This window comes from Triturus cristatus, chromosome 5_1 (assembly GCF_964204655.1).
Source record: "Triturus cristatus chromosome 5_1, aTriCri1.1, whole genome shotgun sequence".
Classification (NCBI taxonomy): Eukaryota; Metazoa; Chordata; class Amphibia; order Caudata; family Salamandridae; genus Triturus; species Triturus cristatus.
The window spans coordinates 164,190,881-164,208,596 of NC_140587.1; the positions used below are offsets into that span (position 1 = coordinate 164,190,881).

The 17,716-nt window shown below is 45.7% G+C and overlaps 1 protein-coding gene across 1 annotated transcript in view; it reads right to left on the minus strand.

Annotated features, from left to right (window-relative positions):
• Positions 1–1,552: 1,552 nt before the first annotated feature.
• LOC146830523 (acidic mammalian chitinase-like) overlaps positions 1,553–17,716 on the minus strand; it is a 277,219-nt gene continuing 261,055 nt past the window's right edge. The window contains exons 10-11 of the mRNA XM_085604048.1: positions 4,492–4,630; positions 1,553–1,824 (exon numbers count right to left, since the gene is read on the minus strand). Coding sequence (XP_085460174.1) covers positions 1,553–1,824; positions 4,492–4,630 — 411 coding nt within the window. The remainder of the gene's footprint in view (positions 1,825–4,491; positions 4,631–17,716) is intronic.

Below are 17,716 nucleotides of genomic sequence, written 5' to 3' on the forward strand. Positions count from 1 at the left end.
AAAAGCGAGATATTCGCTGGACTGGTGCTGCAGGCCACCCTGTCCTTGCGATGGCCCATTTCCTATATGCTGTGCCCGTCTTCTCTATTCTTTGGTCCATCTTCTCCTTGCTGCGGCCTGCCTGCACTGTGCACATTGGGGATGGGCAGCAGCACATCGGCGGGGGCTGTAGTTTGGTGGTGATGTTATCGGGGAAGAAAATATACCTTTGAGGGACTGCAGCACATTACACATGAGCAGGGACATACATGGCTATCGATGACAGGTTGTGGAAGAATAGCAACAGCACAGTCAAGATGGTTTCAGCACAGATGAATGAGATGAGTGGCAGCATAGAAAAGGCAGAATATACCACAGAGGAGCCAGTCCACAGCCCTGAGGAGATGGGTGGCAGCATAGAAAAGGCAGAATATACCACAGAGGAGCTAGTCCACAGCCCTGAGGAGATGGGTGGCAGCATAGAAAAGGCAGAATATACCACAGAGGAGCCAGTCCCCAGCCCTGAAGAGATGGGTGGCAGCATAGAAAAGGCAGAATATACCACAGATGAGCCAGTCCACAGCCCTGAGGAGATGGGTGGCAGCATAGAAAAGGCAGAATATACCACAGAGGAGCTAGTCCACAGCCCTGAGGAGATGGGTGGCAGCATAGAAAAGGCAGAATTTACCACAGAGGAGCCAGTCCACAGCCCTGAGGAGATGGGTGGCAGCATAGAAAAGGCAGAATATACCACAGAGGAGCCAGTCCATAGCCCCGATGAGATGGGTGGCAGCATAGAAAAGGCAGAATATACCACAGAGGAGCCAGTCCACAGCCCTGAGGAGATGGGTGGCAGCATAGAAAAGGCAGAATATACCACAGAGGAGCCAGTCCATAGCCCTCAGAAGATGGGTGGCAGCATAGAAAAGGCAGAATATACCACAGAGGAGCCAGTCCACAGCCCTGAGGAGATGGGTGGCAGCATAGAAAAGGCAGAATATACCACAGAGGAGCCAGTCCATAGCCCTGAGGAGATGGGTGGCAGCATAGAAAAGGTAGAATATACCACAGAGGAGCCAGTCCATAGCCCTGAGGAGATGGGTGGCAGCATAGAAAAGGTAGAATATACCACAGAGGAGCCAGTCCACAGCCTTGAGGAGATGGGTGGCAGCATAGAAAAGGCAGAATATACCACAGAGGAGCCAGTCCACAGCCCTGAGGAGATGGGTGGCAGTATTGGGGAAATTGAACATAACATAGGAGAATTTTGGCAAACATTGTGGCTAAAAATGGGTTGCCGCATAAAGGAGACAGGTTAGAGCACAGCATAAAGGAGACAGGTTAGAGCACAGAGGAGGAAGGGCACAGCACTGAGTCAAAATAATAGAGGCGATGACCAACAGCACAAAGGAAAAGAGGCTAAAGCACAGAGAAGATGGGCTGCAATAGGGGTCCAGTGGTTCTCTAGGAAAACCATATTGGGGAGCATAAAGGCTTTCACCAGGAAAAGTGTTTTCTCTTATAAGTCATGAAGCACTGTCAGAGGCACTTTATTTTTAGCAGTACACTGAGCTCAGACATAAGAGCAGCACTTGCAGCTTATATCAAACAAATGGCCCCTTGGGCACCATACTACAAATGTTGTGCCTAAGCCACAGAGGTAGAAGTTGGTTTTGTCCTTCGGATTGTCATGGATTCCATCACGTTTACCAACACAGAATTGGACTCCACTGCCACCGCTGCCGCTCCTAGTGGTAGTACTTTCTGTAGATGGCACCGCTGTGGTGGGCTTTGCTACCTCCGTTATCATTGTCGACCATGGCACAGGGTTCGGGGAGCACATTCCTGGAACAGAGAGGCCAGTATAATGTATGATTCCTGTACAGGATTTGGGATGCTGTAAGAAAACAATGAGTAGGCAAACTGTTCATGTCATGCAGATTCCACTATGGGACAGGCGGATAGTGTTATCAACCATTGCTACAATTTAACCAACCCTCGTGATTGATTAGGGGGGCTAGAATCAGGACACCAAGAACACCCCTGTAAAAAAACGATAAACAAACGTGGTCTCTGCCTGGAACTGGCACTACAGTGAGCCCGTTTCTTCAGACTTGCAGCAGCTAGAGGTACTGGTCCTTATGTGTGATGGATTCTGTCATTAAACGCTGGAGTCAAAGGTCATTGGCTGCTGTTGCACTCCAATTAAATCCAGAAAGGGCTCCTTTTGCACTCCTGACTCACCCTTTTTGGTGCGCATTCAAGACTTTGCTGAGTAAGTAATATGTGTTTGAAACTATGATCCAGTAGATCCAGGAGGCGCAGGTATCACAAGGCACAAAGATCAGTGTCAAAAGAAGTAATCCTGTAATGCAGATCCCAGATCTACTGAAATGAAGGCCACTTGTTCAGCCAGAGAAGTGGGCAAATGTCACTGGTTGTTTATCCTAACAGGGCTTTCTGCCTCTAGAATCAATGAGGGGATCTTGGACACAACGCATCAGACAAGCACCCCTGCCAGCTGCACACATTCACAGCTCAGAGTCCCAAGAGCCCTTGTGCAGGGTTAGGGGGACACCAAATATTCTAGTTGCCATCACTTAGGAATGGTGCACAGCAGCATGATTGTCCACATAGTTCTCAGTTCAGAGCAACCAATCCCCCGCGAAGTAAAACAACCCACTGGCAGCAGGTTGAAGGTGGGAAACTCTGTAGGTCCTCCTAGGCTCTGAAAAGGGAAGTTTATGCCACCAAACATCCCAAGCAGGTTCAAGTAAGCTTTCCATTTCACACCCCTGGCCATCACAGGCCCAGGCAAACATCACTGAGGTGTAGGGCAGGTCTACAAGTGTGCAGGTCGAGGGTGTAGTGCACTACTTTCCTGTTCACTCCTTTGTTGAGTCAAGCTTAGAGGAGAACAGCAACAGCAAGCAATCTCTTTCAGCGGGCACTGCTACTCTTCCTCACAAAGCTGAAATCTCCAGAGGGCCAGCAACAAAAGGTGTGCAATATTCAAAGTGTATCTCCCTAGTCAACCAGAGCTTGAAGTCCCTATCTTTCCTGACTGCTGCATGGAGAGCACATGGTCAGCAGAAAGAGGATTGAAAGACTAAACCCAGACACCCCAACGTAGTCAGACTGGTGCCAGGCAAACATGCCTCGACCAATGCAAGAATTCAAAAAGGTCTTCTCCAGATGCTGTCGCTGGACAGACCTTGTGGCTGAAAGTATGTTGTAGCATACAAACTGTACACAGGGGGTGACTGTGATGTTTCCATAGTGTAAGCCTCTGCTTGAAAGACACCGAGGACAGTAGGTCTAAACTATAATGCAGGGATGCTCCATATTGTGCTACATTCATTGCGCCCGCTTAGAAAGCACCACTAACACAGGAGATGGCCTCCAAACATACCAGAATCACAGCCACACATCACACTCCAGGGAAGTAAGGCCCAGGTGGAAGGACCAAACTGATTTTCAATATTAAGGTATGAGGATTAAAAGGCGTGTGACCCTACATATTATTCAGCAGCCTCCAACCACCAGTCTCCCCATAGGGTGGTGAGGGAGGAGTTTCCACCTCTGTTGTCGGTGAGATAAGCCCTAGGCAGACCCACAGTTCACAAGAGCCTACTTCTCTGCAGGTGGTGCATACAAAACAGAAGTCTGTCATAGCAAGCAGGTGCAGGGATACTGGGAGAGGGAGCCACAGCCATGATCCTGGACAGAATCTCCATGCTGGCTCAAAATGGGAACTAACATGCAGATCCAAAACCACATGTGGATCCCTACTCTTGCACGAATTTCCGCTCCAAATTACCACCTGCTTTCAGGCGGTAGTAAATGGTAGCGGGATGGGTGCTCATCAAGGAGTGGTGTTCTGGGCCATGGGACACTGTAGGGAGGCTGGGAGCGGTCCATGTTCTCACCATGAAGTAGACAGGCCTTGGGAGGGAGTTCGGCTGTGTTCACAATCATAGTCACTGCATGCAGCTTTACAGGGCATGGATCTGGAACTGGTGAACCCGGCCTAGGATCACCAGCCTGGGAAAATCACACCCAGGGAACCCAGGTATGGAGATACCGGGTGCCCCAGAAGCACCAGGAGAAGTATTTTCCCGACTCTACCGATCCTGGCAGCTCGTACTGAGCGCCGCAGAGCACCACCAGTAGTCTCAAAGGAGCTTAGGCTACTGGGAGGAAAGGAGACAGAAAAGTTGCACAAGGGCAGAATGGTAAAACTTGCTGCACAAGCAGCGGCGTCACTAGGGTTGGTGTCACCCAGTGCGGTAACTCATGGTGTCACCCGTGCGGTCCGCACCCCTCTAGTGACGCCACTGTGTACAAGGTTCATCCTTATACAGACAGCCGCCTCAACTTGTATAGAAATCACTTTTGTTAAATTGGCAACAAACTAAGATCCATAGTTCTGGGGTGGGGGATTGTCATATGAATGCTGTGCTGTATATGAAATCTCAACATAAGCAGGCCTTCACATAAGCAGATCCATACCTGTATCTAGTCCCAGCAGGGCCTTCAGCTTGCTCGTCAGAGGATACACCCCTTCGTTACAGAAACCGCCTTTTAAGTCATCCATGTCCAAGCTCCAAACAGCGGCGCCTCCAAAGCCGTTTTCAATCACGAATTCAACCTGCAATAACAGCACAACAAGTTTACATACGGGACACTCTCCGATTCGCTCCAAGGGCAGGACTCTGGCGCAGGCCCGGCTCCAGGAATTTTTATTTGGGTGGCCCGATTCATCGCTTATATATCTAGCCAGACCTTCTCTGGCTCCTCCTTTATCTCTCCTTAGTCTTACATGGCCCAGTAAAACGCACTCTTTTCCAAGTCTCTTTCTAAATGTTATCACTCTCAAAAAGTGTTTTTTCCATGTAATGTCCGTTTGATGGGAAGAGGAGGTTTCTAAGGTGGGAGAATCGGGCAAGTGACACTACTCTGGCTCCCTCTCTGCAAGCCTTCATTACTACCTCCACCTGACCCCTGATTCTGCAGCGCGCTCCCTTACAGGCTTGATCATCCACTTTTCTACCACCCCTCTCCATTGCACTGTATCTCACAGCTGACCTTGGGCCCCAGCCCAATATCAGCCACCATTCAGTTCCACTTTCATTATTCCCAGAAGTAAACAACAGTAAAATCACCTTCAAAATTAAAACATTGAATATAGCAGTGAATGTAATTAGCACGCACTTTAAAGTATGCTCCACAGTTGTCCTAATCACCCGACTGTTAATTAAATAAACAAAAACAGAAAGGCCATGACAGGGCCGGCTTTAGTGCTGGTGTGGAAGTCTTTTTTGGCACCCCACCAATGACCTCTTTCTCTGTAGATAACTTAACTACCACCCTCCAACATTGCCCTTCAACTCTCCGTAGCCCCTCCCCCTCATGGCCTCCTCCTTAGACTCCCTCACTACCACCCTCCACTAGTGCCCCTCATCTCTCCGTAGCTCCCCCCACCCCATGACCTCCTCCTCAGATTCCCTCACTGCCACCCTCCAACAGCGCCCCTCATCTCTCTGTAGTTCCCCCCCACCCCAGGACCCCCTCATCGGATTCCCTCACTACCACACTCCACTAGTGCCCCTCATCTCTCTGTAGTTCCCCCCACGCCATGACCTCCTCCTCGGCTTCCCTCGCTGCCATCCTCCACCAGTGCCCCTCGTCTCTCTGTAGTCCCCCCCACCCCATGACCTCCCCCTCAGATTCCCTCACTGCCACCCTCCACCAGCGCCCCTCATCCTCCCAAAGTTCCCCCCACCCCATGGCCTCCTCCTCAGATTCCCTCACTGCCACCCTCCACCAGTGCCCCTCATCTCTCTGTAGTACCCCCACCCCATGACCTCCTTCTCAGATACCCTCACTGCCACCCTCCACCAGCGCCCCTCATCTCTTCGTAGCTCCCCCCTGCCCCATGACATCCTCCTCTGCTTCCCTCACTTCCACCCTCCACTAGTGCCCCTGATATCTCTGTAGTTCCCCCCACCCTGTGACCTCCTCCTCGGATTCCCTCACTGCCACCCTCCACCAGCGCCCCTCATCGCTCCGTAGCTCTCCCCTCCCCTTGACCTCCTCCTCAGATTCCCTCACTGCCACCCTCCACCAGCGCCCCTCATCTCTCCATAGCTGCCCACTCCCCTTGACCTCCTCCTCGGATTCCCTCACTGCCACCCTCCACCAGCGCACCTCATCTCTCCATAGCTGCCCCCTCCCCTTGACCTCCTCCTCAGATTCCCTCACTGCCACCCTCCACCAGCGCCCCTCATCTCTCCGTAGCTCCCCCCCTCCCCTTGACCTCCTCCTCGGATTCCCTCACTGCCACCCTCCACCAGCGCGCCTAATCTCTCCGTAGCTCCCCCCCCCCCTCCCCTTGACCTCCTCCTCGGATTCCCTCACTGCCACCCTCCACCAGCGCGCCTAATCTCTCCGTAGCTCCGCCCCCTCCCCTTGACCTCCTCCTCGGATTCCCTCACTGCCACCCTCCACCAGCGCGCCTAATCTCTCCGTAGCTCCCCCCTCCCCTTGACCTCCTCCTCGGATTCCCTAACTGCCACCCTCCACCAATGCTCCTCATCTCTCCGTTGCCCCTCTCTCATATCCATTTCCTTTGTTGTATAACGCTACTCAAAGCAGTGTAGGGCGTCACAGTACTTTACATAACAGCACACTTTATACAGGGTCAATAAATCATTCTACGGGTAATGTCACATAAGCCAATGAGGATTATAAGGTGTAGGAATCACGTCATCTGTACTGGTGGGCGATATATTTTACGGGGGTTTGGTCTGGAGAAGCACAAACTCAGGATTTAAAGAGTACTCCAGTGGTTGGGGGTTGGCTTTATTGAAAAAATGTATAAGTGCCCAAACTCCTTTTAGCAAAATTAGAATAATGAAAGACTGGAGAAGTTCTAACTATATCACAACACAAAAAAGTGACGTTTGTCTGCAGCTCTTTGATGACAGTTCATAGGTCACTGTCCTATGTTAAGATAGTAACTTCTGAACTGCAAGTAACACAAGGATATCTGTGACAGACTAGTACCCACTGAGCTATTCCCATAAAATTCAGTTTATCAGCATTTAAAAACTACCAACAGACAAATAGTTGCTCTGCAGCAGGATCGTAAATTACCAGTTATCTGATTTTTTTTATTGTTGTTGTACATCGGTGGCAAATTCACTGCGAGGGCCAAGGCTCATGTTTGGGTGGGCCAAGCTCATGTTTGGGTCCGGGCCTGCAGTCTGGCAGCAGCTAGTGGCTTATTCTGCAGTGTGACTCTGCAGTCGAGCTGTCTTGTTTATTAACACTAGCTGCCTGGTACTATTAGGAAAAGTTATTGGGTGCTGCCTTCTGTGTGTTTAAGAGGAGTGTGTATATAAGTCCAGGTTGGCCTGACAGATTGTTGAGACATTACATTAAAATTTGGCAGCTTTCAATGCTGTTATTCAAAGATCTTAGGGTCTCAGGGTCATGACATTTAATCCTAGATACAAAGAGATGATTTAAAACAGCTCATTAGCTAGCCAGCCTTGTTTCCAGTGGCAGGTGAAACCGATGTGCGTTGGGCTTGCAGAGCACTGGTAATATTCCTTACTCTGATTCCTCGTCTTCCCGTTCCATTCCTCATCCATGAGTAACTCGTCTACTCCACAGAACGCATTACCTAGCTAAGGTCAAATTATTTCCTCCAATATGTCCTGCCTACCCAGCATGCCTAAAGGGGTTAGCAAGTCACCATGACAACCTGAAAATATCCCAAAAACTCAAATGAAAGAAAAAAAACAAAAAATATCACCAGAAACCAAGGAGGGAATGACTGGCCCAAAAATGGAACGTTAAGACCAGGACTCGGAGCAATGAAGACTACTGGTGAGTAACCAGGCATTACCTCCTCGTCCGTCTTCCTCTCGCATTCCTTATCCATGAGCCCATACCCAAGCGCACGGTGATTGATGCACACAGAAACAAGGATGAAGCCACATGTTTGATATTTAATGCAAAAAACTGAATAATGTACAGATCATGCACGACAGATAAAACATGAGTGCCAAAATCAGCACATGCCACCATCCCCAACTGAAGACGGTAGTGTGCAACAAAAGTGTTCGGAAAGGACCATGTAGCAGCATTACAAAAGTCACAGAGTGATGCCCCCTTAAACATCGCCTAGCAGGAGGAAACACCTTGAGTTGACTGTTCCTGGACAGAAGAGGTAAGAGGACGGTGAGCAACCTCATGAGACAAGATTACAGCACACTTTACCTATTGAGTTAGAGTGGACAAAAAAGGTTTGAGACCCTCTCAGAGAGACCATATGTAACAAACAAGGAATCTACTTGTCTAAATTCACTGGTACAGTCCAGATAGATGCAAAGAGCTCTAAGCACCTCCAGAGAATGGAGAACCTCCTTCTCAGGATTAGATAGGTCAGACAAGACCTTGGGCAGAAAAAAACTGAGTAGGGTGCAAAATCATTTTATCTGGACAGAAATGCAAAAAGGGGGGAAAAGCCATCAAAGCCTCAAGCTCACCAACCCTGTGACCAGAAGAAACTGATAACAAAAAAAGAACTCTAACAGAAAGAAACTTAAGGTAAACGGGAACCAAGGGTTCAAAAGAAGGACTAGTCAGTGCCTGAAGAACCAAAGGGAGATTCCAAGTGGGGACCTGAGAGCAAGCAATGGGTGCTGAAGCAAAAAACTCTGCAAAAGACTTGTCACCAAGGGAGAGATAGAAGCCAAATCAAAGCCCCTGAAGGCCAGAACGGCACCCTATTGGTCACAGAGGTTGGAAACCGCTAGAACCATCACAAAGCCATCTCTTAAAAAGTCCAACACCCTGACAGGATCACAGGAAACAGGAGACAGACACTTCCCCTTACACCATGAGTCAAAGTTCTTCCAACAACGATGGAAAGACTCCAGGGTCGAAGGCCGGAAAGATAACTGGATGTGCTTAGCCACCTCAAGGGAATAACCCAGGGCCAACAAGGTAAACCTCTCAAGTGCCATACCCCCAGCCAGAGGCGCAGGAGAGAGGACGAGCTGAGAAAAAGAGCAAGTAGGGAAGAGAGGTGCGCGGGAAACCTTCAACAGAGATACCCAGTCAAACCTTGTAGAATGGGAAGTCATGGTCTCTGGCACCATTCAGGAACAAACAGAAGAACCTCTGCCCGGTCCACCCAAATCTTCCTGTGGACCCTGGAAATGAAGGAAAATGGGGAAAAGGCAAACAGGAGCCCCTGGGGCCATGGGAAGGAGAAAGCATCTATTGCTCAGGCCAACCCTAAGGGAATTAGGCTGCAAAACTGAGAGAGAAGGGCCGCCCCCTCAGAGGCAAACAGATCCAGCCAAGGTAGGCCAAATCTTGAGAGAATCTGTTGACAGAGAAGGGGGGAAGACACATGGTCACAGAAGAGGGAAACACCCTGCTCAAAAAATCAGCAGGCCCATTCTCTTTACCCAGAAGATAGACTGCAGAGAGAGAAGAGATTCCTCTCAGCCCACAGGCCGATCTTTCAGGAAAGGAGAAACAGGGACCAGAGCATCCGCCCTTGCCAGTCGATATAAGCACAAACAACCCGGAAGGAGAAGAGCAAACCAAACACATGCCTGACCCACCACCATCAATTCTCTCCAGTTCGAGGACCGAACTGGGACCATCTGCCACCGGCCTTGGAATCCCCTGGAACCACCCTCCAATCCATGGCACTCGCATTGGTTGTCAGGACCACTGAGTGCGGAGGATCGAGACTGAAGCCCTTGGACAGGATGGGAGGTGACAACCGCTAATGGGGAGACTTCCAGATCTCTGGGGTCACAGGAATGAGAGCCTTGTATGCCTGAGAAGTCGGATCCCAGTGGCACAGAAGATGATACAAGAGGGGCTACAAATGAAGATGGGCCCAGGGAAGCACTGGCAGTGTGGAGGACATCTCCCCCTGACTCCCTAGCCGGAGACGAGCTGACACCTCAGACTGGGACAGAACCCATAAAAGGTGTTGGAACAGAGTTACTTGTTTTTCGGGAGACAGGACCACAATCCCTCGATACAGTCGGAATAAGGCCTCAATGAACTTCAGAGACTGAAATGGGTGCAGAGAGGACTTCCTGTGGTTGGTTAGAAACCCAAAAGACTCCAGAAGATGACAGACCTGATTCCCCTCCTCCAATGCCTGACAGAAAGGAGAGACAATCAGCCAATCATCAAGGTAAGGATAGACTTGAATACCTTGAGAATGTAGAATACCTACCGGGGGGGGGGGGTAAAAACCCTTGCAAGGTCGAAAAGAAGCACCTGGAACTGGTGGTGCCTTGAGCCCACCACAAAGCACAGAAACTGCTGATCCACCAGATGGATGAGAACATGCAGGTAGGTGTCCATCAGGGCAAGGTAGGCAATGAAGCACCCCTGATGCACCAACTCAAGTATCGACTGCAAGGTCACCATCTTGAAGTGACGATGAGGCATGTGCCGCTTCATCCTCTTCAGATCCAACCCGGGTTGGTAGTCTATGATGTACTTCTTCCGAACCAGAAATAGGATGGAATGATATCCAAGCCCCCGTTCCAGAGGTGGAACCTCAGTGATCGCTGCCTTCTCCAAAAGAAGCCAAATACCTTCCAACAAGGCCACCCGCTTCATGGGATTTTGGGGTAGTGGAGCCTCATTGAATACCTGGGCTGGGCAAGAGGAGAACTCGATGCTTTAATCGGAGGTAACTGTCTGAACTGCCCATGCATCCGAAATATACCGGCGCTGGTGACAAAAGAAGTGAAGATGACTATAATCCGGAGGGAGTAGATAGCCACTGCTTTGTAGAAGGAATGGAGGAGGCACCAGCAGACTGGGACTGGGATTTGTCTCAACCAGGCCCCCCTCTACCTCCTCCCCCCCGGCCACAACCCTCGTCTCAAAAGGGCTGGCTAGCACCCCTAGCCTGAGGAAAAGCAAAGGCGCGCCGGTACACCAAAACCTCTCCCCCGGTAGGGAGGGTAAACGGGAGTCACCAGCTTCCGATTTTCAGCCGACTGTTTCACCATCTCTTCAAGATGTGGACCAAACACACTTGAACCATCAAATGCTAACTTTACGAGGACAGGCTTCTGTAGGGCATACGCCTTCCGTGCCCTCATCCATACATGGCGACAAGCCACAATGGAAACTCCAGAAGCTGCTACAGCTGAAGACTGGTTATCAAATGAAATATCCGATAAGTAGAGGTGCTAGAGTTCCATCAGAGCCAAAAGTGAGGAAGTTTTCCCACCATCATTCATCTGCAGCACAGGGGTCTGGAAATCCTTCAGAAGGGAATGCACCATATAATCTGTGTAGGTGGCAGCCCTGATGGAAAAAGTGGAGGTGGCGTAAGACCTCTTCACTAGCCCTTCCACCTTCTTATCCCTAGGGTCGTGAGGAAGAGCATTATCTGAAAGCACCATGTCCTAGGACGATAGGCCGGCCACCAGGTTGTCCACTTTAACTGACTGTGATAATTCATTGATAAAGAATGGGACGGGAAGACGGACGAGGAGGTAATGGCCAGTGCTAGCTGTGTGCGTTGTGTATGTCCCTTGGTGTAGGATCATTTAATGCAGGGGAGTGAAGCAGGAGTGTGTGGGAACGTTTCACTGCTTTAGAAGCTGGACTATGCTGTTGTATTCAATATTATGTATAGGAATCTTTTGTCACCATAGGTTCCATGTTCTAGTTCTTGGAGAAGGTTATGCAAGAATGCGGTACTCGAGTCAGTTGCAGTGACTCTTAAGAAGATAACTACGTTATTGTTGCTGTGCTTAACTTATCTAATAAATTATAAATGTAAAACTGAACAGCGTACTTTTTATAAGTGCCGACGAAGAGAGGAACACAAATCACAACATTACCGAAGCACAGAAGAATCGTGTTCAAGAACTACGATGTGGGCATATATGGATTTGCTATCTCAGATCTGAAAAAACAGGAAAAAGAAGTCTCCGAATAAGGAAGAGAGAATCCGATCTCAACACAGTAACCATGAGTGACAAATGACTGGATGAGAAGAATTGGGTACGGAACAGTAAAAGGAAAATAATGTTTTATTAACTTTTAAAATAAGCAAGCATTGCCGAGCGCTGTTTGGGAGAGTATTTGAGTCGCTGGATAAGCGCGGATCGGTGAAGCATTGTGTCTTTTGAAGTGACTATCAAAAAAAAAAATGCATGGAAAGTATCGTGAATGAGGAGATAACGTTAAACATTTGGCAGCGATAGAATTTCAAAAGTAAACAGCTGGTGTATGCACGGATTGGCAACGTACTTGTATTTCTGGAACGCGTGCACCGAATCTCCGACTAGAACGGAGGGAAGAGATCGCCTTGCTCAGATTTCATTTGGAACGGCAACATACGTAACCACGTAGAGCAAGGCATTCTGGGATATGTGAAGCATACTGTATTACGGAGCGGCCATTGTGCGTTACCATGGTTACGAAAACAACAAGTAATAAGCGCAGAATATAATTACAGTTCCGATCTTCGTGGGAATTCGTTTTTGACGAAGAGATGCTTAAAAATAAGTAAAAAAAAGGGGGAAAAGGAACAGTAAGTCCTGAGAAGCATCTCAATTCTTGTTTTTGATATTTAACTTTATATGTAAGTTTACGTTAGATGCCAAAACCTAGGTGACTATATTATATCCAGTGTCTACAATACATATATATATATATAAAAAAAAAATGCAATTTGATCCTCCAGCGAAATTCTTACAATCTAAAGGGGATCCTCCACTACCTTGGTCAAGTTGGAAGGAAGAATTTATTAATTATATGAAGGCTATTGATGGCGACAGAATGGGTTCGGAAAGGAAGAAAATTATTCTTCTACATTGTTTAGGCTCGGAGGGGCAGATGATATTCAGAGCCTTACCTGAAATTGTTATTGGTGAAAATCGGGAGGCAACTAATGTATACAATGAGGCTTTATTAAGAATGGAAAATAAATTTAAACCTACTAGCAATATAGCGTTGAATAGATTCAAATTTTATACAAGGAAACAAGAGGAAAATGAGTCTTTTGATGATTTCCTAACTTCTTTAAGAATATTGAGTGTACATTGCAATTTTGGAAATATGTCTGACGAGATGATAAGAGACCAAATTATTGTGCATGTTAAATGTAAAAAACCACAAGAACAACTGTCGGTCATGGGGGATCCGAAACTATCAGAAGCCATTTCAACCGCTAAAGCCTTTGAACAAACAGAAAAGTGGATGAATACTGTAAGAAATGTTAATAAAAAGTCAGATAATTTTGAAGAAGTAGCTACACTCAAACGTCAATCGGAAATCAAAAATGATGTTACCAATTCTAACTCAGCACAAAATTCAAAATATGGAAATTTTAGAAGATTTGATAGATATGAAAAGAATTTGATGTGTTACAGGTGTGGAAACAAAAACCATATGGCTTCGTTTGGCGGATGTCCTGCTATTAAAAAAGAGTGCAAAAATTGTGGCAGGGTTGGACATTTTGCAAATATGTGTAGGGACCAGAGAAAGTTCACACCACAAAATCGAACAAGGATTTCATGCACTTTAGAAGGGGCAACAGGAGGTCAGGATGACAAAAGAGAAGACATTACGCATCAAAACACAGGGTTTGTGGTGTCTTTGCGTGACGACATTGCCAATGTTAATGATTCAGATAACATGTTGAGTGCAAATTCCCCTATGTGTAATGTTAACATTTCAGGTGTGAACTTGAATTTGATGGCTGATTCTGGTTCTCCATGGACCATTGTATCTAAACAATATTTCGAAGAAAAACTTGGTGGTGTTTTTGACATACACAGAATTTTACCATCAGATATCAATCCTGTGAGCTACGATGGTTTTCGCATTGATATGGTTGGTTTCTTCCACACAGAGTTATTTTTCAAGAACAGGAGAGCATATATACAATTATATGTCTCAGTCAAGGGCATAAATGTACTTGGTTGGAAGGACCAATATAAACTTGGTATTATGTTAAATCCAAGACTTAAAGAGCCTGTCATATTGGAGGAGTCTTTGATCATGGACCATATTTCAGTCACATCTGGTGAAGACATGGGGAAATTCTTGAAGGACACCTATAAGGGTGTATTTGCGGATTCTTTGGGGAAGTTAAAGAATTTCTCTCATCAGATCAAACTCAAGGCAAATGTAACTCCAGTCAGGCAAAGGATCAGACCCGTGCCTATCAATGTTAGAGAAGAGTTAAAAGGCATGTTAAATGATCTAGTGTCAGAAGGGATTATCGAACCAATTAACTCTTCTGAATGGGTTTCACCCATTGTTTTAGTTCACAAACCTGATGAAAAATTGAGATTATGTGTTGACTTGAGAGCCTTGGATTCAGCCATCGTTGTAGACTGTCACCCATTACCGAATATTAATGAACTGGTGTCTTTGTTAGAAGGTGCAAAATGTTTTTCAACATTAGATTTAAGATCTGCCTACCACCAAGTTCCCCTTACTCAAGAATCTAAATCGTTAACAGCTTTCATCACTCCGCAAGGTTTGTTTCAATATACAAGAATGCCGTTTGGATTGGCTTCGGCGGCATCTGTATTCCAAAGGGTCATGTTCAATATATTCAAAGATATAGATGATTATCGAAAATGTTTCCAAGATGACATTTTAATATTTTCTGCTAATGAGGAACAACACCTTAAACATCTATCAGAAGTTTGTTCAAGGCTAAAACATAGTGGTCTGACTTTAAAGGCACACAAATGTAATCTGTTTAAAAAAGAAGTAGAGTACTTAGGTCACACTCTTACTGGAGATGGTGTTATACCAAAAAAATCGAATGTCGATAGTATTTTATATGCACCTGCTCCGTGTAACAAAGAACAATTATTGTCCTTCGCGGGCATGTGTGAATATTACAGTAAGTTTGTATCAAATTTTGCATCTAAAATGGAGCCGCTGAGGAAACTTTTGAGACAAAAGTCTGCTTTTGAGTAGGGTACAGATCAGCAGGATGCTTTTACTGTGGTTAAGCAAGACATTATAAATGCACCCACTTTAAAACCTTTTTGTTTAAGAAAAAAATGTATCATCACGGTAGATGCAAGTCTATATGGCATTGGAGGGGTTTTGTCTCAAAAGTCTGGAAATGAAGAGTGGAATGTCTGTTTTGCCTCTAGAACCTTAAACGAGACAGAAAGGCGGTATGCTGTCATTGAAAAGGAATTACTAGCGTGTGTATGGGCTGTTGAACATTTTAGAAACTACATATGGGGAAGTAGGTTTACTTTAAAGACAGATCATAAACCGTTAGTTAATATTCTTTCACCAGGTGGAGGTTGGAATTCCACTGCAAGGATTGCTAGATTAACGTCAAGGTTACAGGAATATTCTTTCAATATTGAGTTTGTACCAGGTAAGAAAAACGTCACGGCAGATTTTTTATCACGACATCCTTGTCAATTTGAGGAAAAAGGTAAAGATGATGATGAAGAAGATGTTGTCACTTCCATTCAAGATCTGGTGGTGGGTGCTTTTGCAGGCATTTCAGAGGAGAAATGGAGGTCAAGTGAACAAGAAGATGCTTTATGGAAAACTGTTAAGAAGTATATTCTAGAAGGTTGGCCAACAAAAAAAAATATTAGTGAGGAACTCATGCCTATGTTTCAAGTTGCAGAGAGTTTGGAATTGGAAGGAGATCTTGTTTACAAAAATGGGAAGTGTGTGCCCCCTTTTGGTGTCCGTGAAATGATTCTTAAGTTGGCACACAATTCCTACCCTGGTATGTCGGCTATGAAGCGGTTGATAAGATCCTATTTTTGGTGGCCAGGGATGAATCGCATGGCAGATCGTACAGTGAGGGAGTGTGATATTTGTATTTCTAGCAAAAAAATGCTTAAACTTAACATTCCTCCCCTTAAGAGTACAGAATGGCCTGATGAACCATGGAAGAAAATAGCATTTGATATATCTGGCCCATTTATGTGTCTTCCATCAGGTTCAAGATATGCGTTAGTTTTAGTTGACTACCATTGCAAGTGGCCAGAAGTAAAATTTGTTCCTATCTCTACTACCAATACAGTGTTGGAGTTTTTCAAAGAGATTTTTGCTAGGGAAGGTTGTCCCTCAACCATTGTTACGGATAATGGGGTTCAATTAATTTCCAAAGAGATGGAGGAATATCTCCAATGTCACAACATAAAACATATCACTACGTCACTGTATGCACCCCATGAAAATGGTCAAGTGGAAAGTTTTAATCGCGTTCTTAAGTCTTATTTTTCAGATGTGGGTAAACAGAGTGAGAATTGGAGAGACCTGTTTTTGATGTAATATTCAGTGTCCATTACATCAAAAACGTCAATGAACATGTCAATGACACTAACATCTACCTGAGATATGACACAGATCCCACCAATAAATTCAAGAATATTCTCAGTCAAATCATTGACACAGCCATAGACCAAGGAATCATCAGCACTAAAGAAAAAGACTACTTGATTAAAATCAACCCAGCCATTCCTTACATATACATGATTCCAAAAATTCATAAGGATGCAAACTTTCCACCATTCCGCCCCATTATTTCCACAATAAATTCCATTCATGAACCAGTAGGAAAATGTTTGGACAAACATTTGCAACCTTTTGTTCAAAGCATGAGTACTTATATCAAAGATACGACGCATTTTCTCAACTTACTGGAAATCCACAAACCATCATTTACCAAAGACATGATATTATGTACCATTGATGTTAAATCTTTGTATACATCCATACCTCACAATTTGGGATTACAGGCAGTAGAATTTCACCTAACATCAAATGATCAAGAGGAGATGTTTAAAGTATTTCTGATGGAACTTTTACATTTCACTTTATATCACAGCTACTTCAAATGGGATGAACACTTCTTCATTCAATCATCCGGAACATCAATGGGAAATTGCGCGGCACCTGCCTACGCGAATCTCTTTATGCACAAATATGAACAGGATCACATTCTAAGCAACCCGAATTGGAATCGCCACCTCATCCTATACAAAAGGTATATCGATGACATTTTCATTTTGTGGAACGGCTCAGAATCCGCATTAACTATGGCTATTGAAAATCTAAACAAAGTAGATCACCGAATTGGTTTCACATTCACCATTTCTCAACGAGAAATTCCATTCTTGGATGTACTTGTCATTAACAACGACGGAACACTTGATACCAGAGTATTCACCAAACCAACTGATAAAAATAATTTTCTGCATTTCTTAAGTTTTCATCAACCCTCATTAAAACAACACTTACCGTTCTCGCAACTACTGCGGATCAAAAGAATTTCTTCAAATCCAGATTACTACAATGAATCGCAAACCATCACCCTCAAAAAATTCAAATTGAGAGGATATCCAGAAACCACCCTAAATGATGCAGAGGAAAGAGTCCGGAAGCTTGAAAGAGCACAGTTGTTAATCTCACAACCTAAAACGGAGGAACAAAGACAAGTGTTAATTTCTAAATTCTCAACACGAAGTTACAACATCAAGAGAATTATTTTGAAGCATTGGCCTTTATTGGCATACGAAGAAGACTTCAAAGGAATCTTTTCTAACAACCCAAGATTCGCATACAAACGCACCCGTAACTTCAAAGAACTCTTACAACCAAAAGAGGATATCTCCAGAGTACAACATCGTGGCACTTTGCCTTGTTATAATTGCAGCAA